We start from the raw sequence: 26,055 nt of genomic DNA, 5'->3' as shown, positions 1-26,055 counted from the left end.
CTGGCCTTAGAACCTTTCCTTACCAAAATTCGACAGGATGACTCTATTACTGGTTTCCGTTTCACTTCTCAACAAGTCAAACTTTCGGTTTACGCTGATGACATTCTCTTTTACTGCTCTGATAAATCCTCCTAGCTACCTTCCTTCTTACATCACGTCTCTTCTTTCTCCGCTGTTTCAGGTTATCGACTTAACGTTGATAAGTGCAAAATCCTTCCTTTAAATTCTCTTTGTCAAAAACACCTTTTTGATATTTCAGGATTCTCGTGGCAGCCGACTAAAATTAAATATTTGGGTGTATGGTTTGGTCCTCTTTTGTCGGATACTTTGAGACTCAACTTTGAATATATCTCCAAGAAACTTGACTCTGCCATTGCTCGCTGGAATCCCCTTTTCTTGTCTTGGTGGGGCCATCTAAATTCGATCAAAATTATGCTCTCACCTCTTTTATTATACACCATTTCCATGATCCCAATCCGTAATCCTGACAGTTATTTTAAAAAAGTCAAATCTATCTTAGTGAAATTCCTGTGGAAAGGCAAACGACCTTGTATTGCGCTTGCCTCCTTGCGGAAAGACAAGTTTCATTCAGGGGTTCGTTTCCCTGATTTCAAAGCCTACCATCGGGCCTTCTCCCTTAAACAATCAGCTTGTTGGCTCTCCACTGATCTCCCTTTCCATCCTCCTCTTTGGTTATCGATTGAAGCTTCTTTTATCTCTCCCTTTGCTTTCAGTGAATGTTTATATTTTACTTCTTCTCTAACTAGCCTTCGCAATCCTATTATCTCTCACTCTCGTAAATTGCTCTCTCCCTATTTATCATCTTCCTATCCCTCTGCTTCTTAGATACATGAGCAACCAATCTGGCATAATAGACAACTTCTTCTCCGTAACCGTACTTTCTTTTGGAAATCTTGGCATTCCCGTGGTCTTAGTTAGATTTCGCAACTCCTTTCTCAGAATGTACCTCTCACTTTTTTAGATCTTCCGTCTCAATTTTCTTTACCCGCTAGCTCACGCTCACAATAGGAAGCGTTTCTACCCGATCTTTTGTCTTATATTGCTTCATTGCCTGCTTCCAATCCCATTCCCCCTGCTTGTCGTTCTATTGCTACAGTACTGGATGCCTCCCCTTCCGCATCCTTCCTTTACAACGCAGCCCGTTTTTCTGATGATATATCCAAATCGAAACTTGAGTTGGCCTGGGAACAGGATTTTTCTATAGATTGGTCGATTGTTCTGTGGGACAACATTTGGACTAAAATCCATAAAACTTCTCGAGCTGCTAATACAACCCAAACCATATATTTTTTTTATTTTTTTTTATAATCGTACCCTGTTAACTCCCTCTGCTATATCCTCTTTCTCCCCAGACACTTCCTCCACTTGTTGGTCATGTCCGTGCCTTGATGCAGATTTGAAACACATGCTTTTGGAAGCTGGTCTGGGTACAAATTCAGAAATTGTTTCAATTTCGCATCCCCTTTTCCCCTACTCACCTCTTTTTGGGATCTCTCTCCCCAGCACTTCCCGAGTCACAGAGACATTACCTCCTGCTTGATATTTTAATTGCCATAGCCTTCCATCATATCAAGTCCAACTGGAAGCAAGCCACCAATGTCTCTTTCCGTTCATGGTGGAATGCTGTCTGCTTCAATCATAGATTAGACACTAATTTTGTTTCCCCTGTTTCCTTAGCAATTAGGAGAGATCTCCTCTGGCTCCCCTTAGTGACTTACCTCTCCTCATCTGCCCCCTCATCCGTTACTCATGATGCTTACTCCACTGATGTACGCAAACCACCTTAAATTTGTTTAATATTAACTGCCTATTTTTTGTAACTTATTATGCTTACTTTGTCATTTCAGTTATTTGATTTCTGACGTAACCATATTTCTCATTCGTTCATTTCATGGTACCACTTTTATCCCTCTTCTCCATGATTGTATACTTTGATGATTTATCTTTTTGACTGTTTTTTCTTCTCCTATGTTTTTCTATCTTTTGTGCTTTTTCTATTGTTCAAAAAACTCAAACTTAAAAAAAAAGAATGTGTTCCCCCTTTTACCAATCATTATCTCAGGGTACATACAATCTCACCGCCAAAGAAACTACTTACTCAGCACACCATAAATCATCGCAAAGAAGAATGAACACTTTTAATTCACAGTGAGACATACTGTCTCTTCAAAATGGATTTGATGCAGAATTCAATCGACAAAAGACATTACTTCAATTACTGTGTCTCCCTCCCCAACAACGCATCATCACAGGGTACGTTCAAGCTCAGCGCCGAAGGTATTACTAACTCAGTGCACCAGAAATCATCGCCATGTCCAGAAAAAATGCTTTCAAAAGCAAAAACACGCACTCGGAAAGGTGCAGCAAACAAGGGGTTTATTCACGAGGTAACGCTACGCGTTTCAGCACAAAGGTGCCTTGATCACACGTTTGAAATCATCGCCACATGACCGTATTCAATGAGATGACTTATTTAGAATAAAATATATAATAGTTTTTGGACATATTCTTCAACTTACATCCGTGAATGGACAACCAATATTTATTAGAAAACTTGATTTTAAAGACTTTGCTACCAGTGCGTCCTGCTTGGACCACGCATCATCGTCAGGTGCCACTATTTCTTTCCACCACTTATCATCGCTGCATTCTCACACACTAAATTACCAATATTGTACCAAACCTACACAAAATCACCACTTGCCCTTACTAATCCAGACCTTTATTCACATTGATTTACACCTTCTTCACCTTAATAGACCTTGTTCACAAATAATAGAGAAATGTTCACTTTCTGTGTCGCATTTTTTTGCTACGCCACATGGCCTGTGCTTCATCGCATTTAATCGTAGTGTAAGTTGTAATCCTAGCTCTGTGGTGGGCCAATCCATTAATCCTTCCGCAACTTTCATGTTTATTTCTGCGCCACGTGGCTGTTCCTGGCCTGTTTTCTCAAAAATCATGCATGTCTAACTCTGAACTTAATATAATGTGCTCCGTCTTATTCATGGTGTGACAGCAGGAGGTGTGAGGAAGATGGGAGGAAGGCAGGAAGTTGATGGGGTAGTAACAATTCTGCTAAGGTATGTTAAGGGATGATTACAAAGTCTATAAGGGAACCCGATTGAGAACAAGTGGGATGGATGAGAAGCCTTTTGTATGACATTAAGTCAGACAGCTCCCCGACAATAGAGTCGATTTCCATGCAAAATATCATCAAAAGGAGGAGACAGCCTTACCAAATGACTAAATAGACTTCTTCAAAGAAAAACAACTTGCAAACATCCTAACACAACACGATATGGCAGGACTATGGAAACCATGTGAATCTACAGAACTACCTGCCAAGAAGAAATGCTTACTGTGTAAGTGACATTTTCCATCTGTAAGATGTAAGATCTGTCATTAGTAAAGAAACATGTTCTCAGTGAAGTGAAATGACTTATTCTGATACATTGAAACTATTTTCACAACTTCTTTACTGTAATATCAGTGTTTGAGGTGATGTATCACATAACATGTTTTGTGATACATTGAAACTATTTTAAAAACTTCTTTACTGTAATATCGGCGTATGTGGTGCTTCCGAAAAAATTTATTTAATATTTATTTTGGAAATAAAGGAACAAAGTGAACTTGAGTGGAAATTATTATGAATACATTCAATAAATACATACAATAAATAAATACAGTGTCACTATGCATTGTGTCTAGTGTTTTATTTAAGATTTGCAGGAATATGGTCCCTTTCATTGTCATAACACACAAAGCCAGACAAGAATGAACAGTGCAACTCAAGCGCATTACAGAAAGGTACAAAGCATGTAGTTTCATGATTAGGTAATAGGATGGAAGACAGAGATCACATATAAAGTGATTTCCGAATCTTCTTACTTTTTGTCCTAAAGGACTGGCACGGTCTTTCCAAGAGGATTTGAATATTGCAATAAATGAACGCTATACTGTGGAACTGATTTGCATAAGTGGTAGACGAATACCATAAAAAAGGGCAGGTTCAAATACAGAAAAGAGGAAAAAAGCCTTCATATATGATGACAAAGACACTGGGGTAACACTCTGTTGTCCAAAAGATTGTGCAAAATTTATATATTAGAATGTTTGAGGAGCTGCAAAGGGGGTACACAAATAAATAAAATATAAATATTTTTATAAATAAATTAAATTTAAAAAATAGGCCTGTATAAGCTCCCTTCTGATTTAGGGGTACACAAAACTACACTTTCAAAAAGCCCCAGGTGTGGCAGTCCTCGAGCTGGGGGGAGCCACAGAGCCCCCGCTCAATTAATACTTTAAGGCCACGGGGTGGCGGTCCCCGGGGCTAGGGGGGCCTCTGTGCCCCCCTCAGTTAATGTTTTAAAGCCCTGGAGGGTGGTGGTTCCCGGGGCTTGGGGGGCCTAAGAACCCCCAACACATATGCATTTATATTTACTACGGGGGACCGTGAGCCCCCCGCACATATATTTAAAAAAAACCTGTGGTGGCGGTTCCCGGGGCTGGGGGCCCCTCTGGGCCCCCCAATATAATAAACTACATTGCACGTCTCAATGTGCTGTGTGGAACTCCCTCCCCCAGTCCTGCCCTCTAGAAGAAAGATTTGAATCTTCCCTTAAATTACAATACAAATATATAAAGCCAGCGAGGTTAAAAATAAATCACTTTTTTGTGTTAAATAGGCTTAATTTTACCTCAGCCAGAATTGCGTATTTTTCCCCAATTCCGATTCCAAAATGCCCTAGATGTAAAACTGAACTGATAAAGCTGATGATGTCCATATGTTTTTTTAGTGTTCAGAATTACGTTTATTTTGGAAGAATGTGAGGGAAATATTGACAGCTGTCTTTGGCATAGATTTGGAAATGAACATTAACTTGGTTATTTTTGGTACAAATTAATCTATAGCTGAGGCGCTCTCCCAGATAGACAAAAGACTATTATTGTATATGATAATCATAACCAGGAGAGAGATCTGTTTAAGGAGGAAAGATCCGACCCCCCTCCAATAGAGAAAAATGGGTAAAAGCTATGCTTAACATCGCCCGAATGGACCAGGGAGATAGGTCAGGAACACAGGCTAACATCTGGTCTCCCCTTTTAGACTGGGGTCGGCACTTACATCTGATAAACCACTAGTCTAAAGATGGAGGCATCCCGGTCCAATGATTACACCTGACCTTCAACCACGTGAGGCAGCCCTGGGGGGCGTGAGCTAAGCAGTGAGTCGAAGGGCACCCAGATCCATTCTAGATGGCTTGCTAAACCTGCTCCGATCTACGGTGAGATGAGTACGAAAAAGAAAATAAACTACATTGCCCCCGGGAACTTGGCCCCCCGGGGGCTAATTAGCACTAAAGCGGGCTTCGGATTGTCTTTTTTTTTCCACGCGATACCCGTATCGTAGCGCATCCCGCGATTTAAACAAATAAATAAATAATATGTTTTTGGCCCTTGAGGGTCCTTGTGGGACCACTTGAGCAGGCCTAGGGGGTCAGGGTGTTTCTACCCTGACTTCTTTGCATTTTTTGCACACTTATTTTTCAGTTTTCTTGTGCCTTGGTTCTACTGAGACACAAGATGGCTGCCAACACTTCCTGGTTCTGAGTGTTGACAGACAATTGACAGCCAATTAGCATGCAGCTCATGCTCCTAAGGGTACACGTATAATCCTCGGACGGTACTTTATCTGTAGATATATCTATGATTTTACTTTTGATTTTCTCAGGAACTACTGCACGGATTTACACCATTTAACAAAAAGCGTCATCTGCGAACCAAACTCTACCATTTTGCCAAATTTGGTGTAATTCCATTCAGCAGTTCAGGCTGAAGCCAGTCTTCAAGGTCCCTATGGAAAACTGCATGTTGAAAACACGTTTTGGGACCCCCCTTTTTTCTCAGCCCCCGCTTCACGAATCACCCCCAGGGAAGGACCGGAGTAGAGGTGTTTTGCAACTCAGTTTACGGTGATTAATCAAATGTCCTCTTCTTTGCTTCACCAGACATATATACCATTATTAATGTTTTCGGTAATATTCCATTTAAAAATATAGTTTTGCAGCACTTCATAGAGACAAATGTTCTCAAGATGATAACTTCTATTTGGATAATATGTATCCAACATATTTGTTTTCACAATATCTGTAATTTCTGGCTCATTTTCAGCTAAATACGGTTTCGTGTTGCAGCAAGACCTAGACTCACCCAAATGATTCTTCTAGATTTGGAATAAAGACTTGCAGATGATAACTGATCTGAGCATTCATACGCTCCAATTTCTCGATGAGATAACATCTTCAAACTGTAAGTATATAACTTCTTACTTAGACTCTTCTCGTGGGAAATCTCTTCCCACATTTCCTTCAATTCCGTCTTTTCTGATTTTGTTATGTAGGATGTTACATATCGAGCAACAGCAATAAAATTGTCTGCAACATTTTGAATATCCATACTAGCCTTCCACATGGACAAAATGACTGGGTTATAGTCATTTATATATTTTGACTATTCATTTCTTCTTAAGTTGTAGGTATTTTTTGGAGCCTTTCTTTTGATAGTATGTCGCAAAGATGACATAAAACTGTTCACTCTTCCTTTTGATATTACAGGTCGTGGAAATGCAAAATGGCATTTAGTTTAGAATTTGTCCTTTGATTTGTACTTTCGACGACAGTATTTCCCCCAACGATGGCTTTGGAATCGTAAGACTTGTTGTCTTAAGTCCTTATCTTGTGTACTGTTGGGTATATCACATGTAGCATATTATTCAATCAAAGACAACACAGTATCATCTGAGTCTGTTCCAAATTTGGGAGCATCTTTGATCCGTATTAGCATGTGTATGTGAGGAGCACCTCTTGCTTGATACTCCTTGCTACAAAAGAAGTCCAGAACCTCTCCAAGAGGAGGAGTTTTTGTTATTGGTGATAAAAGACATCATAGCTTCAAATCTATGATTAAAATACCTGCTTACATTAACTGGATCCAAAGAGCACAATTCTCCAGGTGCCTTGTATTCAATGTTTAGTATATTTGAATTTGCCTCTCGAAGAAATTGAAGTAAATCATCCCAAGCATATTCAGCACAGCTTAGAGTAAGGAACCATGTAGGAGTTCCCAAGTTCCTTAGCATGCATTTCAGTTCTCCATGACGACGGTACCAGTACTCATTAGTACCACGCCGACAAGCCATAAGATTAATTAGCTGAGATTCCAAAACATTATCTTTCTGCAGTACTTTTTCCATAAATTCCTTTGCCGAAACATTTTGCAGATGTACACCTGTTTTCAATATATGGTTTACTGCATAAGAAAGTCCAGACAAATCACTCTCAAACAAAAGATGAAACAAATACGGAATACATTGTCAAAATCTTGGATCTTCTGCATATAAACTTGACGTCTGGTATTCAGATGCAGGAATCTGCACAGGTCAGCAGTCATCATATCGTCCTCCTTTTCCTGTGGTAAACAATTGAGGGAAAGAACGAGCTTCCAAGCTTTTTTCCCATACACTATTGGGACTTCCTTTTGCTTCTTTCATTTGGAATAACTTTATAGTATTCCCCATCACTTCTTTAGAATGCAGTAGATGAACACTGTAATGTTCGTAGATTTCTTCAGTTCTAGGCACATACACGTTTTCAATTTGTCCAGATGGCAAGTCACTATCTTCTTCTACAGTTATTTCTTCTTCTCTCAAACACACATTTCTGTAATATTGACTATTTTTTACCAGATACAACTTTGCCTTTTTCACTTTCCTAACATCCACGAATTCTTGCCAGATTTTCTTACTCTTAGTAGGAACGCCATTAACAAGAATAACTAAAGGTTCATCCTCTACATTTTCTACACCAATTGTTTCAATATTTTTCTTCAAATCTAGAGGCAAATATACAACTCTTCCCTTTAATCCTCTCTGTAAATCAGAAGGAGGCAATTTCCCTGTCTTAGGCTCCATTCGAACAATAGACTGAAATGGATGCACACATTGAATAAGAATTGACTTATAGGTATTTAAATTCATCAGTTCAGAAAGAATATTTACCAACTTAAGATTATTATGCACAGCTCTAGCAGGCATTTTGTTCTCATCTAATTTGTTATAACAATATTTACAAATACGCTGATCAGAACCCAAATTAAAACAATTCTCTACCAACAAATTAGTGGTAAAATCCTTCCACTCATTATTATTTTCCTTTTCACTTTTTAAATGCAGGTCAACAGTCCTGGTATGATTTTTATAATGAGTTTGTCGACAACAGACACAACAATAATTTGGCCTTTCACCTTAAATCACATTAAACTTTGTAATTTCTTGCTCAAAATGTTCTGTACTACAATGTTGTACATTCTTTTTTACATTTCCTTCTATTAATATCCCAATTTCTGCACTGTCTTCCCCAGGACCAAAATAACTAACCTCAATTTCATCACAAACCTTCTTTACACTTGATACAGATCCATGCAAAAAAGCACTGTTCAACTTCTTTAACAGTAGAGCTGGACTTTTTGCATAATACAATCTTTTGACTAATTTCCTCATTTCAGAATGATGTACTGCTAACATCCTGAAATGGTAAAAAATACTTTGACATACTTTTTCAGAAACACAAGCCAGAGAATGACCTTGCAAACCAGTATTTTCTCTGACTTTGCAAGGGTCTAGTCCTTGCAACATCTTAATCTTTTGTTTAACACTTTTCTTAGTATAGTTACGTAAGAAATTGCGTAAAAAATCAATACATTCTTGCCCTACACTGCAAATATTACTACAATTCCAAGTGTTCACTGGAGCTTTAGGACTTCTCCCTAAAACTTCATCAGCTAAAACCTCTTCTGCATTTCTAGAAACAATTTTCCCTTTTCCCTTTCTCAATAGGTCAACTATGTCTAACCTCATAAGCACGACCACTAGTGTCAACTGCATGCAACAAATCTTTACTCTGAAAATAACTTTCTTCATTAAAAAAAGGCTCACAACTTGAACTATGTTTCCATTCACCAAAATAAAATTCACAAAAATGACTTCTGTTAATTCCTCTTCTCAACTTACTTTTGGCCTTCATTAAATGTATTGGCTTCTCTAGTGATCAAATTCTATTGATTACTAAAATGAACAATTTTGATTTTCATTCCAAAGCGTTCTCAACTACATTTTCTATACCTTTCTTCTTCTTATAAAATGTTTTTTTACACCCCTTATTTTCTTTTAGTAAATTTTAAACAACTCTATTATTAAACATATTTTTCCTAATTTCCATAAATTGATTTTTCCTCCTTTTACAATACACTATTTTTCTGTAGTTGACTTTCCATGATTCTTCTCTTTATTCTTCTTTTTCTTTTTCTTTGCAGACACACTAATGCCATTTTTCCTTTTGTCCTCAATACTCCTAGTCTTTAATATTTTCTTCAGAAAAGTGTTCCTTCTCTTACCAGGACTTTTTTTTCTTTTTCTTAACACACGGTTCTTCATGTAAATCTTGTGGATGACTTCTCTTCAAATAAACACCTTTCTTTTGTTGTTTCCTCTTCTGAGTTTGGGTAGGCATTACACTGTTTCTTCAGTATTGATAGATAGAATCTATTAAAAAAATACATATAACATTACAAAAATACATGTATGAAATATTCTATAATATTACTTATAAGATCAGATGCACAATTATGATGAGAAAAGTGAGACAATGGAAATAAAAGTACTTACAAAAAAATAGAGGAAAAACTATGAAACAAGGACAAATATAACCAAAAAGGGGAGTATAAACAGACACTGCAATATAAAAGGATGAAGGAAGTATGAATAAACTGAAAAGTATCAGTAGGTAAAGGAGAATATGAAGAGAAACATGGAAATATGAGGAGAGAAGAAATATTATAAGAAGAAAAAATGAGTAACAGGACAGAGGGGGCACTGTAAAAAGAGAGAGAAATACTCGAAAGAAAAAAGAAGTGAAAAGACACGCAACTATTTGAACAAAAAACGAATACTGGCAGAAGAGAGTGTGTTTAAGGACACAGAGAACAGCACCAAGAGAGAGCACGAAGAATGTGAGGAAAAGTGGAATATAAAGAAAAAAGGGGTGTGCAAGAACATTAGACAAATACAGATTGAGGAGAAAAGAAGGAGTATAAGCAGATGGAGGATTAAAACAATAAAAAATGTATGACAAAACATGCAGAAGTATGACAAGAGAAACAAATATAAAGAGACAAATCACTATGAAAAGACGGAGAATATGAAGAAACTGTTGCAGAGTGTACGCAGAGTTAAGGAGGAATAAGAGAATAGAGCAAACAATATGAAACAGAAAATGAAATCAGAAAAGAAATATGAAGAAAAAAAGCAAAATATGAACACAGAGAGAAGGAATATAAGAAAAACTCAGTAGTATGAGGAGACATGCAGAAGTAAGAGAACAGAGAGCAGAATATGAAAACATGCGGGAGTATAAGAAAAGGGGGAAAAAATGAGAGGAATATGACAATAATAAAAAATGGCAATATTAGTAAAGAGTGCAAAGTAAAAGAAAAGAGAGAAGAAATGTGACTACAGAGAGAATAGTATTAGAATAAAAACAAAAGTGTGAGGAAAGAATAGGGAGTACCTCCAAAGAACAGCGAGACTAGGAAGTAACACAGAATATAAGAACAGAAGAGTAAATATGAAGAAAGAGGAAAGAATGTAAAAAGAGTGAGGGGCAGATTTACAAGCCCCTTGCGCTGCTTTTATGCTGCCGCTGCGTCACTTTTGTGACGCAGGGGCGGCTTAATAGATGCTCTGTGGTGCGCGGTTTATACAACGTGACACATCTCCCAGAGGCGTCACGTTGTAAAGCCCTGTGCCAGCAGAGGCGTACCATCTCAGGGGGAGGCGTTCCGGCCCTGGAATGCCTCCCAAAAGTGGCTGAGTGAAATCTACAAGATTTCACTCAGTCACTTTTGGGCCCTTGCTGCGTCAAAACCCTGCGCCTGCTTGAAGCAGGCGTAAGGATTGACGCAGCATTTTGCACATAGGGCCCCCCTGATCATTGCTGGAGCTGACTCGCGCTTGCCTTCTCGGGACCAGGCGTGCCGGCTGCGTACCTCCGCAGCAGGACCCGATGAGGGACCCTGACACAGGTGATTGGGGGGTCTGAACTTGCGGGAGGACGAAGGGGAAACAAAGCTAACCCTGTAACGGCCCCAGCCACATCCCAGGCAAGCCCTGGGGCGATTCACAATCAAGCAACCCTCAGTCAGGCGTAACCCCGGGAGGAACCCTGGGCTGCAAGGTGCGTTCGAAGTGTTGATGATCATTGTGTCTTGCAATTCACACTAATTCTCGCAGCTAGCTGCATTCTTCATCGACGCCTGAGCCGAGTAGTCCACCGCCAAGAGTCACAGGCACATTTTTGAAAACTTTTGCCCACCTGCGGGTGCAGGAGAGGCGGGAGGAAGGCGACACCGTCCGTCCATCGACCGCATGGCGAGACAGTCTTGGCGCCCTGTTTAAGGCTTCCCCTCTTGGAGTCAGACTGCACCATTGGGAGAAAAAAACATTGCCAGGCGCTCGGCCTGGGAGCCCCGGGGGCAAGGAAAGAAGGGGGCTCCCAGTGCGATGGGAGCAGCCAGCCCCACAGCCGCCGGTCCCTCCCAGAGTAACCGGGAGGGACAGCGCAAGTCTTCAAACCCCTCGGCCTGGCCACACGGGACCAGGTCAAACCTCACAGGCCCTTCTCTTCCAGGCTGCCATGCCGCGTGAGAAGGGTCACTCTCCGGTCGCCCGGAACCCAGCCGGGCCGGGACTCAGGTGTGGGAGGGCCCAGCCAGCACTAGGGCTTTTAAAGGGAGGGGGTGGTACCAGCCAGGGGATGCACTGCCATTCGGTTTACCCCCAACCTGAGGGGATGTCATGCCGGGTGAACTTGGATTCTGTCTCGGAGAGGGACAGGGGATAGGGGCCGTCCCCAATTCCATGGTCCCTCACACGTCAGTCGGGCCCGCCCCAGGGGATGAGTCCCTCCAAAGTCCCGGTCCTCAACAAAGCACCCCATGTGGCTGCGGACCGCTCCGCCAGCCGGGGCGTGGCAGGGCAGGGCCGGGCCCTTTTCCTATGGTGTGTGCTTTCAGGAGGGGGCCGAGGTCTTCAGGCTGGCGCCGTCAGACACTCGGGCCACTCTGCCGTTAATGATCCTTCCGCAGGTTCACCTACGGAAACCTTGTTACGACTTTTACTTCCTGTAGATAGTCAAGTTTGATCATGTTTTCGCGCTCTGCCAGGGTTGTTGCCGACCCCGCCGGGGCCGATCAGAGGACCTCACAAAACCATCTAATCGGTAGTAGCGACTGGCGGTGTGTACAAAGGGCAGGGACTTAATCAAATGCGAGCTTATGACGAACACTTACTGGGAAATCCTCGTTCATGGGAAATAATTGCAATCCTCAATCCCTATCACAAACGGGGTTCAGCGGGTTACCCACACCTGTCAGCGAAGGGTAGACAGACGCTGATCCATTCAGTGTAGCACACGTGTAGCCCCGGTCTTCTAAGGGCATCACAGACCTGTTTTTGCTCGATCTCGTGTGGCTGAACGTCACTTGTCCCTCTAAGAAGTTGGATGACGACCGCTGGGGGTCGCGTAACTAGGAATTAACCAGACAAATCGCTCCACCTACTAAGAACGGCCATGCACCACCACCCACAGAATCGAGAAAGAGCTATCAATCAGTCAATCCTTTCCATATCCGGGCTGGGTGAGGTTTTCCGCGTTGAGTCAAATTAAGCCGCAGGTTCCACTCCTGGTGGTGCCCTTTCATTAATTTGTTTAAGTTTCAGCTTTGCAACCATACTCCCCCCGGAAGCTGCTCGGTGGGTCATGGGAATGTTAATGTTAATGTTAAGTTGGTATTATATAGCGCTGAGCTACTCCAAAGGAATGTCCCGGCGCTTTAGCAGATTTGAGAACAGATGACCAGGAGCGGACAGACAAGGCGGAAATTATTGAACAAAGAGCCACGACTTTAGCTCCTTCCTGAAATTTAAGAGGCTGGTATTTATTCTCAGGGAGACAGGCAATGAGTTCCAGAGCTTGGGGGCTAAATGGCGGAAAGAACGCCTGCCCAGGCGGTATCTGATCATCTTCAAACCTCCGAATTTCTTTCTTGAGTAATAAAAAAATTATTTGCAAATGCTTTCGATTTGGTTTGTCTTGGGCCGGTCCAAGAATTTCACCTCTAGCGGCACAATGCGAATGCCCACGGCTGTCCCTTTTAATCATGGCCCCAGTTCCGAAAACCAACAAAATCGAACTGGAGTCCTATTCCATTATTCCTAGCTGAAGTATTCAGGCAACTGGCCTGCTTTGAACACTCTAATTTTTTCAAAGTAAACGCTTCAGACCCCCAGGACACTCAGAGCATAAAGGGGACGACGAGAGGCAGGGGCTGCGACCGGCGGTAGCTCGCCTTGCGGCGGACCGCCAGCTCCATCCCAAGATCCAACCACAAGCTTTTTAACTGCAGCAACTTTAATATACGCTATTAGAGCTGGAATTACCGCAGCTGCTGGCACCAGACTTGCCCTCAAATGGATCCTCGTTAAAGGATTTAAAGTGTACTCATTCCAATTACGGAGCCTCGAAAGAGTCCTGTATTGTTATTTTTCGTCACTACCTCCCCGAGTCTGGAGTGGGAAATTTGCGCGCCTGCTGCCTTCTCCTTGGATGTGGTAGCCATTTCTCAGGCTCACACTCCGGAATCGAATCCTGATTCCCTGTTACCCGTGGTCACCATTGTAGGCTCAGAAAATACCATCGAAAGTTGATAGGGCAGACATCTGAATATATCCTCAACGTCACGGGGACGTGCGATCGGCCCGAGGTTATCTAGAGTCACCAAAGCGGCCGGGCAAGCCCGGATTGGTCTTGGTCTGATGAATACACGCATCCCAGGAGGTCGGTGCACGTCGGCATGTATTAGCTCTAGAATTACCACAGTTATCCAAGTAACAGATGGAGCGATCAAAGGAACCATAAATGATTTAATGAGCCATTCGCAGTTTCACTGTACCGGCCATGTGGCTGAGAGGCAGGTGTGTACCCGGGCCCTTCCTTCCCCTGATTCAGAATCGCCGGACCTCACGGAGGTTTAACTGACCCTGTCCCTAGTAATCCGGAAGAAAATGACACCCCTTTCTTGTAATCCGTGCACTCAAGGTGACAGAGAGGACCCAAGGCGCGAAAGTACCCAACCTCTGAGGCCCTCGGTGGGATTGGGGAGGCAAATGGCATCTCATCTGGATTTCCAGGAAAGCTCAGCCATCTGGTCACCCCATAGGAAAGCATTGCGGGCAACCAGATGGCCGAGGGGATCCGAGTGACCAGATGGCCAAGGGGATCCGAGTGACCAGATGGCCGAGGAGATCTCAGTGACCAGATGGCCGGGCACGAAAGAGAAGCCATCTGATCACTCTGTGCCCCAACAAAATAGTGAGCGGGCGCAAGGGAATGGGGGACCGGTGGCCCAGGGCCCAAGCTGGGCCCCAGCCATGGATGCTGCCAGGGGTGTCCAAAGGGCCCTCTGACCTTGGGCCCGTGGACACCATGACAAGGAGGGGAGGCCTGCATGGGTCAGACGGACCCCTGTCCTGGCCCCTTGGTGGAGCAGCAGGCCGGGGAGACAGGGCCCAGGGCCGGAGCACCCAACCTGTGGCCTGACTCGGCCCCTGGACCTAGCCGGGGCTCTCAAGCCCGGAGGCACAGGGGAAACCTTCCTGGGCCTCTGGACCCCGTCCTGGGCACCCTGACACACAGCAGGACCAAGGACAGAGCCCGGGATGAGGAGGCCACCCTCCCTGGGCCCTCAGGGGCCTGTGCCGGAGCTCCTGAACCCAGCCAAGCAAGGTGAGGCTCCCCAGGCACAACAGAATCCAGTCCTGGGCCTTTGGCAGTTCGGCAGGCTAGGGGACAGGGCCCAAGGCTGTGGCATGGGTCCAAGGGCCCGGCCGGGCCCCCAGACCCAGCCAGGGCTCCCAAGACCGGAGACACATGGGACACCTCCCTGGGCCCTCCGGACCCTGTCCCAGGAACCCTGCCATGCAGCAGGACCAAGGACAGAGCCCGGGGTGGGGAGACCAACCTCTTCAGACACTCAGGGGCCCCAGTCGGAGCTCCTGAACCCAGCCAAGCAAGGGGAGGCTCCCAAGGTATAACGGAACCCAAACCTGGGCCCTTGGCAGTGCGGCAGGCTGGAGGACAGGGCCCGGGCTGGACCAACCAACCTGGGGCCCATCAAAGGCCGCTGGACCCAACCAGGGCTCCCAGGCCCAGAAGTGCAGGGGACCCTGCCACGCTGCAGGACCGAGTACAGAGCTCGGATGGGGATGCCACCCTCCCCGGGGTCGCAGGGAGCCCCTGAACCCAGCCAAGCTAAGGGAGACTCCCCGGGAATGATGGAACCCCACCCCAGGCCTTTGATAGGGCAGCAGCCCAGGAGACAGGGACCAGGGCTAGAGTACCTGAGCCGGGGCCTGGCGGGGCCCCTAGACCCAGGCCAGGCAACCTGAGTCCAGAGGCACAAGGAAAGCCTCTCCGTGCCAAAGGGACCTGATTTGGGCACCATGCCACACTGCAGGACGGAGCCTGGGGTGTGGGAGGCCACCCTTCCCAGGGCCCCTGGACCCAGCCCATCAGGGGGAGTCTTCCCAGCCAGCCAGACCCCATCCAGGGCTGGGGCGGCATCCTGGCCCATCCAGTTGTCGGCTGAGGACTGCTAGGCTGAGAATGGTCCCAGAGTACCTTACCCCTAGTAATCTAGAGGAAGGCTACCCCTCATTCTGGGAACCCGCGCACACAGAGTGACGGAGGGGACCCTAGGCGCAAATGTTCCCAACCTCCTGGAGCCCTTTCTGGGATCGGGGAGGCGAATGGCACCTCATCAGGACTTTCAGGGAAGCCCAGCCATCTGGTCGCCCCATTGGAAAGCATTGCGTGTGACCAGATGGCCGAGGGGAAAGGTGGGACCAGATGGCCGCATTCGAAAGTACTCCCAGCTTCCCACCCCGAGCCTTCGCGGTAGGGTTCCTGCCTGCTCACGCGGGGTCAGGCAGGGCTCAGGGACCCCGGCTGGGCCTCAGGCATGGGGATGACCAGTGGAGCTCTCGGGTCTGGACGCCCGGGGAGGACTGCCTGGGACCCTTGGAGACCGTCCCGGGTACATGGCCATGCCGTTGGCCTGGAGGAGGGTGCCCCGGACCTCTAGGGAGGTGTTGCCTAGGCAAAGCCCATCTGGCCCTGGCAGAGAACCGCCAGCCTGGGCGTAATGTCCGGGCATACCCTGTCCCTAGTAATCCAGAGGAAGGCTACCCTCTTTCTTGAAATCCGTGTGCACCGAGTGACGAAAGGGACCCAAGCCGCACAGGTGCACGACCTCCTGGAGCCCTCGCTGGGATAGGGGAGGCGAATGGCACCTCATCCAGACTTCCAGGGAAACCCGGCCATCTGGTCGCCCCATTGGAAAGCATTGCGTGCGACCAGATGGCCGAGGGGAAATGTGCGACCAGATGGCCGGGATGAAAAGTACTCCCAGCTTCCCACCCGAGCCTTCGCGGTCGGGCTCCTGCCTGCCCACGCAGGGCAGGGCAGGACAGGGCTCCCATGGAGCCCATCCTGGGCACTTTTCCATGCCGTGGGCCTGAGCCTCGGACGTAGGAGTGGTGTTGTCCATGCATAGCCCATCTGGTACCCAGCAGAGAACCCCTAGCCCGGGAGGTGTGTCCTGCCATACCCTGCCTGTAGTAATCAGGAGGAAGGCTACCCCTCCTTCTGGGAACCTGTACACACTGAGTGACAGTGGGGACCCAGGTCACTGAGGCCCCCTGACCTCCTAGAGCCCTGGCTGGGATCAGGGAGGCAAATGGCCCCTCATCGGGACTTTCAGGTAAGCCATGCAATCTGGTTGTCCCATTGGAAAGCATTGCGCGCTACTATTCTAACTCCTTCTCTACTGGACTTGCTCTAGATGGTGCTCCTACATAAGGAATATACCAACACCTTCCCTACTGGACTCATGTCGGCCTGGAGCCGTCATTAGCACCGAAGGGGTTAACCCCTTTGCTGCTCATGACGAGCTTAGCTCGTCATGAGGCACAGTGGAGCTGTGCTTATGACGAGCTGAGCTCATCATGAACAATGGGGTTCTGCTAGAATCAACACAGGAGGGGAAAACCATTAGCAGCCACGGTGTTGATGAAAAAAATGTGTTTGATAACTGAGGGTACTGTGCTATTTGATTCTTTAAATGAATTATTTGAAGTCATAAATGTTTTTCCTTTAAACTAGGAACCTTAAGCATTGTAGCGTTCATAATATTCCCTTACAACCAGGCAAAGAGCATGTGTCTGTCAAGGGCATACATTTGATGCCATGGTCATACCTTTCCAGAAATGTGGAACAATTCTGCTGTGTAAGGTGTTCTGGCATGTTTGAAAGTGTTGCACTTGGAAACAGTACGAACTCAAAAGCAGTCACAGGATAAAAAAATGACTTCAGTCAAGGACTGTTGTCTCTGACGTTAACAGTTAAATTGAAGTTGAATAAGTTGCATATGCAAACATATTTCCCCGTTTGAAGATCATTTAAAAGTAAAATTTTGGGCTTTATAGCATGAGTGCAAGTAACACAGAATGAAGGCAGGAGGAAGCAACGCTAGAGACAATGGCCTCCAGTAGTAGCCTGAAGGAACTCCATGAAAGATTTCTTGATACACGAAAGATGAAGGGGAGATATTTGGTAGAAGAATCTGCCTTTTTTGATGATGTAGTTATTAAGCTGTTTTCTAATTTAATCAAAATCTACTCATCAGGTATGTACTTCCCATGTCCATGCTCATCCATAGACAGCTGCATTTGTGTAATTCTGTTGGCAGCAGATAAACTCAGGGGTGTTAATATTATCTGACATAGATACTATGTCACAACCACTTGCTGAAAATACTTAATGGATTGTGATGCATAAGTTATGATTGAAATTGTATAAGAAAAGATCTTAAATTATTGTTAGAGTGTCTCTATTACAATAACATTTTGCAACCACCACAAAGGAACTGTAAATACTGCCCCTATGCGCTCTTCATCTTCCTACTCTCCTATGTCTTTAATAACCTGTGTTCATAATGCTGAATTATGGCACAGGACTGTGAAATGTCTATTCACCTGCTTTTAAAAGTCCTGGTGTATTATGTACAGATATGCCATTTCAAAGATGCCTTTTCTGATGGCTGAAGGACTTAAAATGCATGTTATCTACATTATTCTTGAATGTCATGTATCTGTCAATTCTTAAAAAAAAGCTATTCTCATGAATTGCATTTCCATATTTTGATGATTTCTTACGGCTGCTTCTATTAGGATCAGTTATAATTTAAGGCAGTTTGACTAGGGGACCAATCTCGCCAGCACGCAGTCACATCAGCCAAGGAGAACTCACCAGCAGGACGCCACCTCGCTCCTGGGGCCCTGACGCTGTGGTCTCGCCGCCCTTCCACATCGCGGCGGCTCGAGACTACAGCTCCCAGAGGGCTGAGCGTCAACTTCCGCCCACTTCCTCCTGAAGCGCGCCCGGAGGCGCTACAAAAACAGGGCACATCCTCCGCATCGCGGACGCGCGCGGACGGCGCCGGGCGGAGCCCGGGCAGAGGGCGGGCCGTCTGTGGCCGTCCGGGGACGACGAGGGACGGGACGGGCCACTCCCTTTGGTCCGCACGTCTCTGATACCATACACAGGCACTGCACCCTGGCCAAAGGGCATTTGCTCAGGACAGCGGAGCTCGTGAAACACACTCGCTAAACCCCTACGACAGCACGTTGGATGATTGGTAGAAACCAACGCCACACAAAGTTGCGGCGATAAGGAAGGAGACCGCAGGGGAACGATGTCCACTCACCCCAATACACGCTCGACCGGGATCAAGCCTTCCAAGAGAACAACCCCTAAGCCAACAAAGGGGGAAATAAAGGAGGCAGCCCATGTAAAGGGGAACAAACCCACAGCTATCGACCTAATGCTAAAAAAAGTTACAGGGGAAATTGAACGAATGGAACGGAGCTTATCCTCCTCGCCCAATCTCATTGCCATCACTCAAACACCCCCCAGAGACGCATTATTGACTGATAGCTTAAACACCCAGGGCAGTGTGTCTCAAACAAACTATGACACAGTGGAGGTCCCTTGTGCCCAAACTTCAGGGCTACAATCCCCGGAACTTATAGACACGGCCCCCCGGAAAGTAAGGAAGCGAGGAGGGAGGAATAAGGGCCAGCAGAGGCAGAGGAAAGCACCAACAAGAATTAATTCCCCAATAAGCCTTCAAGAATATAATTCGTTAGAAAATAACCCCCGAGTGGACACTATTCCCCCAGGGTGGATTGAGAAAGTAGTAATAGATATTAAAACACAGTTAGAATCCTTCATTGCGGCACAACTAAAACCCATTACAAGCAAGGTAGACAAAATAATGTGCGAGTTCTCCAAACAAACCAAGGCATTAGAATACGCACTTGCAAAAACCTCTGCTGATCACTCACTATCGACGGAGGAAACCACAAATAATAAGGCAAACGCACAGAGGGCCCAGAATAACAACTGTGTTAGCCATGACCAACAGGCTATAGTCCAGATCCATGAGGCCCCCAACTCTGCCCAAAACCCCAAAGGGGGTACAAATGATAACTCTAGAGGGAGACAACAACATGGTACGAATAACACTCAGAGGGAGAGACCCCCCATACAACCACTAATGCAATGGAGACAAGATGAGCGCCCACAGAGAGAAGGGAATTACAATCACTGTTATACAGACCTAGACCCCTTTGACAACCCTCAGGCACCACACTTAGATTTACCCCCCGAGGCGACCCCCTTTGTAATAATCTTTGCAGGGGTTCCCGAAAATAGGCCTAACGAGAGAGAAACACACCCACAATTGCTCTCAAAAATCTCTAAATGGTTGAACATCCACAGACCCTTAAATAGTGGGAAAAGAGGAGAGATTCTAAGTGTAAGAAGGGTAAATTGGGTGGGGGGAAGAGAGAAAGATATTAGAGGAGACTGCATAGTCGCAAACTTCACGGACACTAGTCTGGTAGAGTACATCCTGAAGAACTCCAACAGGAACCAAACCAGCACAATTCGTGCTCTCCCACTTGGATATTTCTACCCAAGGACACGAAACAACAATCGTGTGGAGGATGAGGGTGGATGGTCGTTGGTTAGACCACAGCGCCCACACAGATCTAGACTAGTAAGCCACCTCGAACAGCCCTACTCCCAGCGTGATTACCCCCAATGGAGGAATAGATATGCCCCATTTCAATCTCTAGAGGACATAGATTGACTCAATCTCACTCCACCCACTCCAAAGAACTTTATAGGAAGCCCGGCCATTAGCAGTTTTCTCGGCCCACAAGCAGGGATCATAGGGGGGAGTGAGGAGAGTATACTAACTAGGGGACTTGACTCACCCCGGCCCCAGAGGGAAAAGGAAAAAACAGCCAAACTAAATTTACCATCAGATGGGGTGGAGAGAGCTACTGAAACCCATGTGGCAATAGGCAAAGGAAAACGGGAGGGCCTGACTATCCTATCTTGGAATGTCGCAGGGCTGGAAGCCAAATTAAAAAACAAGGAATGGCTAGAATTTATCAAGTGTTTTCACTTTATAGCGCTCCAGGAAACATGGGCAAGAGATTCGGGCCCATGCCAACTGGAAGGCTACAAATGTTTCTTTAAACCAGCACAGGGCACTAACTCGGGAAGAGCGAAGGGAGGCTTAGCTCTATATGTAGACTTAGACCTGAAGGGTTCTTGGTCATATAACGACTGCTCTTCAGATAATATACAAGCAGTTAGACTTACTCATCAGGGGGAGTGTCTACTGTTCGTGAATTTTTATAATTCCGGACCAGTGGAGGGAAACTACCCAATCTTAGAGCACTTGGAGAGCTGTCTAAATGAGGAATTAGATCAAAGGATGACGGGGATTGAACCAACTGTTCTGTTGATGGGGGATTTTAATTGCCATCTATGCCCCAAATTACTCCCCTTAACTCCCGATTGGTCAGGTTGCCCTTTAGAAAAGGGCCCCCACTTCTCACATACTAAAGAGGGTACATTACTGATGAAGTTACTAGAAAACTTTGCCCTCACTAAGGTTATGGATCTAGCCGCCTATAAGGCTGGTGAATCCCCAATACCAACCTTTAAGGGTAAAGGAGGGGGCTCTATAATAGATTATGTCATGATATCCGCCTGGGCTAGGGAAAGGATTATAAACACCAGGACAGAGTGGAGTCCCTTTAGTGACCACAACCCTATTATAATAGAAATTAAAGGGAAAGATCTTATCAAAAAAGTACCAGGCGTGATCCAACAAGTGGAAATCCAACCTACAGATCGAGGGAGACGCCTAAGGTGGTCAGTGATTAACCCCCAAGATTTTTATGTTAAATTAGTTAGTGAAGGGAAAGATCACATAGAGACCTGTCTAGATGTCACAGTAGAGGGCAGAGGAGTAGTAGAGGCATTTGAACTCTTAACTAAAATTATAGAGAAACTCCTGACAACCAAGAAGCCCGTAAACCTGCAATCCACGCCCAGATGGTTTGATACCAATTGTTCTAAAGCGTTAAGAGACTTAAAACAGAGCCTGAAAATGACACCAAGGGACAAAAATGAAATTACTCGCTGTAGACAAAATTATAAAACCCAGGTTAAGATCAGAAAAAGCACCCTCCAAAAGGAAATCTGGGCAGACTTAAGGGAGGCCGGTGAAAACAAGGACTACATCCAGTTTTGGAAAATTATAAACAAACCATGTTTCCACGATTCAAGCTCCCCAGTCATCAGCTCAAACATTTTGCCGGAACAATGGATTGCCCATTTCAAATCCCTGTACAACCAGCAGGATGTAGACATTGGTGACGGAATTTGGAGGGGGCCAAGGGCAGAAAAATTCGAATTATCTCTGGATGAAACTCTTAAGGCAATCTTAGGGTTAACACGAAATAAAGCCCCGGGCCCGGATGGAACCCCACCGGATCTATTTCTTAGCAATACGGATCTTTGGGCCCCAGTGGTAATGAGAGTATTGAATGCTGCCATCAAAACGGGCCTGCCGAGATCATGGTCCACTGCGGTGATTGTCCCGATTTACAAGAAAGGCTGTAGGGACAGCCCGCAGTGTTATAGACCAATCTCGCTCATCGACGTCTCTGCCAAGGTACTGGGGAGGGCACTTCTCAACCGTCTACAGGATTGGACTGACACACATAATATCCTGGTGGACACCCAATATGGGTTTAGAACTGGGAGATCAACCACCGACCAGTGCCTCAACCTGTACCTGCTCACTGCTAAATACACTAAAGCGTCTGTAGGCACCATGTACATGGGGTTCATGGACTTAGCAGCGGCGTTTGACAATGTTAACAGAGCCAAACTATGGTCGCTTATGTTTAATCTGGGAATTGATCCGGACCTCATCAACATCCTGAGGGAACTTCACTGGAACACCACTGCCAAGGTCCGCTACAGTGAGGGGGGGTGAGTACCGATCCCTTCCTGTGCTCGGGCGGGGTCAGGCAGGGGTGTATCCTGGCACCTTTCTTGTTTTCCCTCTATATAAACGGCCTGGAGAGCGACCTTTTAGCACTGGGAACTGATTGTCCAAAGGTGGGCTCACGTCACCTGCCAGTACTTTTGTACGCCGATGACGCCGTCCTCTTAGCCCGGACGGCGATCGGCCTGCAGCGTCTAATTAAGGGTTTCGCAGATTTTATGAGAAAATTAGACTTATCTGTAAACATGACAAAATCCTTCATTATGACAGTGGGGAAGAAACCTCAGAAGAAATTCGTATTTAAACTGGGGGATCACGTCTTGGACAGTGTTAAAACATTCCCATATCTGGGTCTTTTATTCGACGAGAAGCTAAAGTTCGCCCCGCTGGTAGAGGAGAGGGCGAGGAGACTTGTCTCAGCTAATGGAGCCATATTAAACTTTGCTCGTCGAATGGGAAGGTGGTCCCCAGAGCAGGTGCTGACTCTGTACAGATCAGTCAGCATCTCAAAGACTATTTACGGATCTGAAGTCTGGGGTTTCAGAGATGCTCAACTAATTCAAAGCGAGGAAGAGAAATTTCTAAAAAAACTGTTAAAACTTCCACTGAGCACCTCCGCTGCAGTAACACACAATGAGCTGGGAATACCATACATAGCGGACTCGATTAGACTGAGACCCATATTGGCCTGGATCAAAATTTGGCTAAATCCTAACGCGGAACTATCCAGACAGATCATCCAGGATTGCCTGACGAAAGAAAAATCCCTCCAAATCCCCTGGCTGAAATATATCAAAGATACCCTGGGGGAAATAGATGAACAAAGATTATTTTTGGACCCATCCTTGGTGGACATATACACCAGTCACTCGGTACAAGGGCAATTGCTGGACAAATTTAGGGGCAGGAGGAGGGAGCTTGACTCTATTAAATCCTCGGTAGTGGCTCATTCACTAGTGTCGAATCAAATTGGCATGGAACCTTACCTCTTTTTATTGCACAGTCAGCATGAGAGGTTTTTAATGACTCGTTTTAGGCTCAATTTGTTGCACCACATTTTAGCTCATCCATCAGGGTTTACTCCAACAATTGAGCAGAAGGGTGCCTGCGGCTGCGACAATAGGTCTCCGCAGGACACCCTTCATTTTGTATTATTGTGTCCTTATTTTAAAACACCCCGTCAAAGATTTTTAGTAGGGATTTTAAAAGACTCAAAAATCATCCATGCCAAATCTGCCTTACTGTTTCTGCAAAGAGCCACTGAAATGCGAACCTTATGTGCCATTATAAGCTTTCTTAAAGTTGCTTTTAAACTGAGAAACACTATGGGCTGCTGAAATTGGTAGGCAACGGAGCTATCTATTATGTGATCCGGAGCCTTTGTATGTCATCTGCACTTTGGTCCTATTAGTATCAATAACTCTTCTTTTTAAATGTGATGTCCCTTTCCTTTCTTTTTAAATAATGAGATGTCGTTGAGAAAGTTAATGATTATGTTTTTTTTATTTTTTTATTGTGATGTATTTTCATGATGGTTTTTAACCTTCGAAATAAATAAACAAACTGAAACTGAAACTGACTAGAATGACATATAGATTTAATTTATTTGCATAGTTGCAGAAAATCATCACAAAGTCAAAGCATAATAGGTGGAAGTGCAAATAAATTCTTATTTGTCACTGACCTAAAATAGAAATTTAGAAACTCATAATTCACGTAGTCATGTTACGGTTTAATTAAATTTATAGATTTAATACAATAATGGCAAAAATAATTGAATCAATCAAACAAGAAGCAGTTTCCTTACATAATACATATACGTCACTGAGGATCTGGTCCATATCACACACCCTCTAAGGCCGAGTCCATTCCTGATGCAGGCACGAGGCATAGCTGTGAAAGTGGGGCAGACTTTATATTGATACAAGTGAATTCCTGCACATTCGGGAGGTTTCCATCAAGGAAATGTAATGAAAATGTATGATTGCATGGTAATTTTGAGGTTTGCAGGGTATTGTGGGTAGCAAAACCTCACAGAATCCACATAAGGAAACCACCTAAGAATTCCCTAGCAGTTTACTTTTAAAAAATGTTTTTGGTTGGTAGGTTTGCATTGGTGGGGGCTTAGCAAATCTCCAAATATCACAACACCTCTTCTAACTAATCTCTCCATGGAGGTTTCCTTAGGTGTCAGCAGAGCTAGGGCCCAAAATCCACAGCTGCCAACAGTGCCAAAAAAAGGGTTGGCTTTCAGTGGAAAAATGTGATGTGTCCATGTTGTTTTTTTGGTCCATTCCTGTTGGGGACACTGCGCCTACCCATACAAATGAGGTTCCATTTTTATTGAGAGGCTTAAATGAATGCTGAGCGGTAGGAAATATGTTGTTTCTGCAGATTCCAGACATTTTTGTTACATAAATGTTGGGAAAATCTGTGCTTTTATTCAAAGTTTGAGATTTATAAGGCCTTCTGCGAAAGAATACCTTCTGCAAGTCACTATCGTCACCCCACCCTAGGTCCCTATGGATATCTAGTTTTCAAACATGTGCAGGTTTGTGAGTTTCTCTAGTTGCTGGCTGAGCTCAGGCCCACAATCCACAGCTATTCACTTTGCAAAACAACAATGCATTTTAGTGGAAATGTGTGATGTGCCTACGCTGAGTTTTGGGCCCTTTCATGTCGTGGACACTAGGCAAATGCACACAACTGAGGTGGCATTTGTATCAGTAGACATGTGGTAACACACAACAGTAGAACATTTGTTACTACCAATTAGATATCTATCATTTGTGCCTTCCAAATGTAAGCCAGTGTGTAAGAAAGAAAAATTTTGAAAAATGTCCACTTAATCACATGCTAATATGGGTACCTACAAATTCAGAGATGTACAAATACCCACTGCTCCTAAACTCTATTAAAGGTATCTATGTCAGAAAAACGTAGGTTTCCTTGGTACATATTTTTCACTATATACATTTTACCAAATAAATTGCTCGGAACACAAGAAAAAAACATTGTAATGTGCAGTTCCGTTTTTGGCCCAGGCTCCTTTACAACCTCCATAACCTATATATCCCTACAACCAGAAACATCATTCAGCCGTAATATTTTAAGGTTTTTTGTGAATCAGCCATCGTGACAAGAAGATACAAATTAAAACATGGTCACAAAGGTCTGTTTTTTCCTAATTATTTTCACTATTGTTATATTTCAACAGTTATAGCCTTAGTAGGATGTCAGATGCACCGCCACCGATAGGCTGTCTGTAGCTATCCATCTGACATCAAAGGCATTAGTCTTACCACTGGATTACAATGCCGGTGGTCAGAGTGATGTGGTCAGAGAGACAGACTGCCTCCTCTGACATGATCAAGGACGCCGTCGGGGGATTGGTCGGAGTCCTAATTCCTACAATGG

The 26,055-nt window shown here is 44.8% G+C and overlaps 1 protein-coding gene, 1 non-coding gene and 1 pseudogene across 2 annotated transcripts in view; 1 reads left to right on the top strand and 2 right to left on the bottom strand.

Annotated features, from left to right (window-relative positions):
• Positions 1 to 11,272: 11,272 nt before the first annotated feature.
• LOC147718305 (5.8S ribosomal RNA) lies at positions 11,273 to 11,426 on the bottom strand. The gene has a single exon (XR_015295521.1). It is a non-coding gene; the product is annotated as a 5.8S ribosomal RNA (ribosomal RNA).
• A 785-nt stretch (positions 11,427 to 12,211) lies between these two features.
• Positions 12,212 to 14,147, bottom strand: LOC147718304 (18S ribosomal RNA; annotated as a pseudogene).
• A 3,568-nt stretch (positions 14,148 to 17,715) lies between these two features.
• The window catches only part of LOC147718303 (nicotinamide N-methyltransferase-like), a 77,741-nt gene continuing 69,401 nt past the window's right edge, over positions 17,716 to 26,055 (top strand). The window contains exon 1 of the mRNA XM_086918260.1: positions 17,716 to 17,886. Coding sequence (XP_086774386.1) covers positions 17,739 to 17,886 — 148 coding nt within the window. The 5' untranslated portion in view covers positions 17,716 to 17,738. The remainder of the gene's footprint in view (positions 17,887 to 26,055) is intronic.

Source organism: Lissotriton vulgaris, chromosome 4_1, assembly GCF_964263255.1.
Source record: "Lissotriton vulgaris chromosome 4_1, aLisVul1.2, whole genome shotgun sequence".
In the NCBI taxonomy this organism is placed as follows: domain Eukaryota; kingdom Metazoa; phylum Chordata; class Amphibia; order Caudata; family Salamandridae; genus Lissotriton; species Lissotriton vulgaris.
This window is presented reverse-complemented; position numbering and strand designations above follow the sequence as displayed.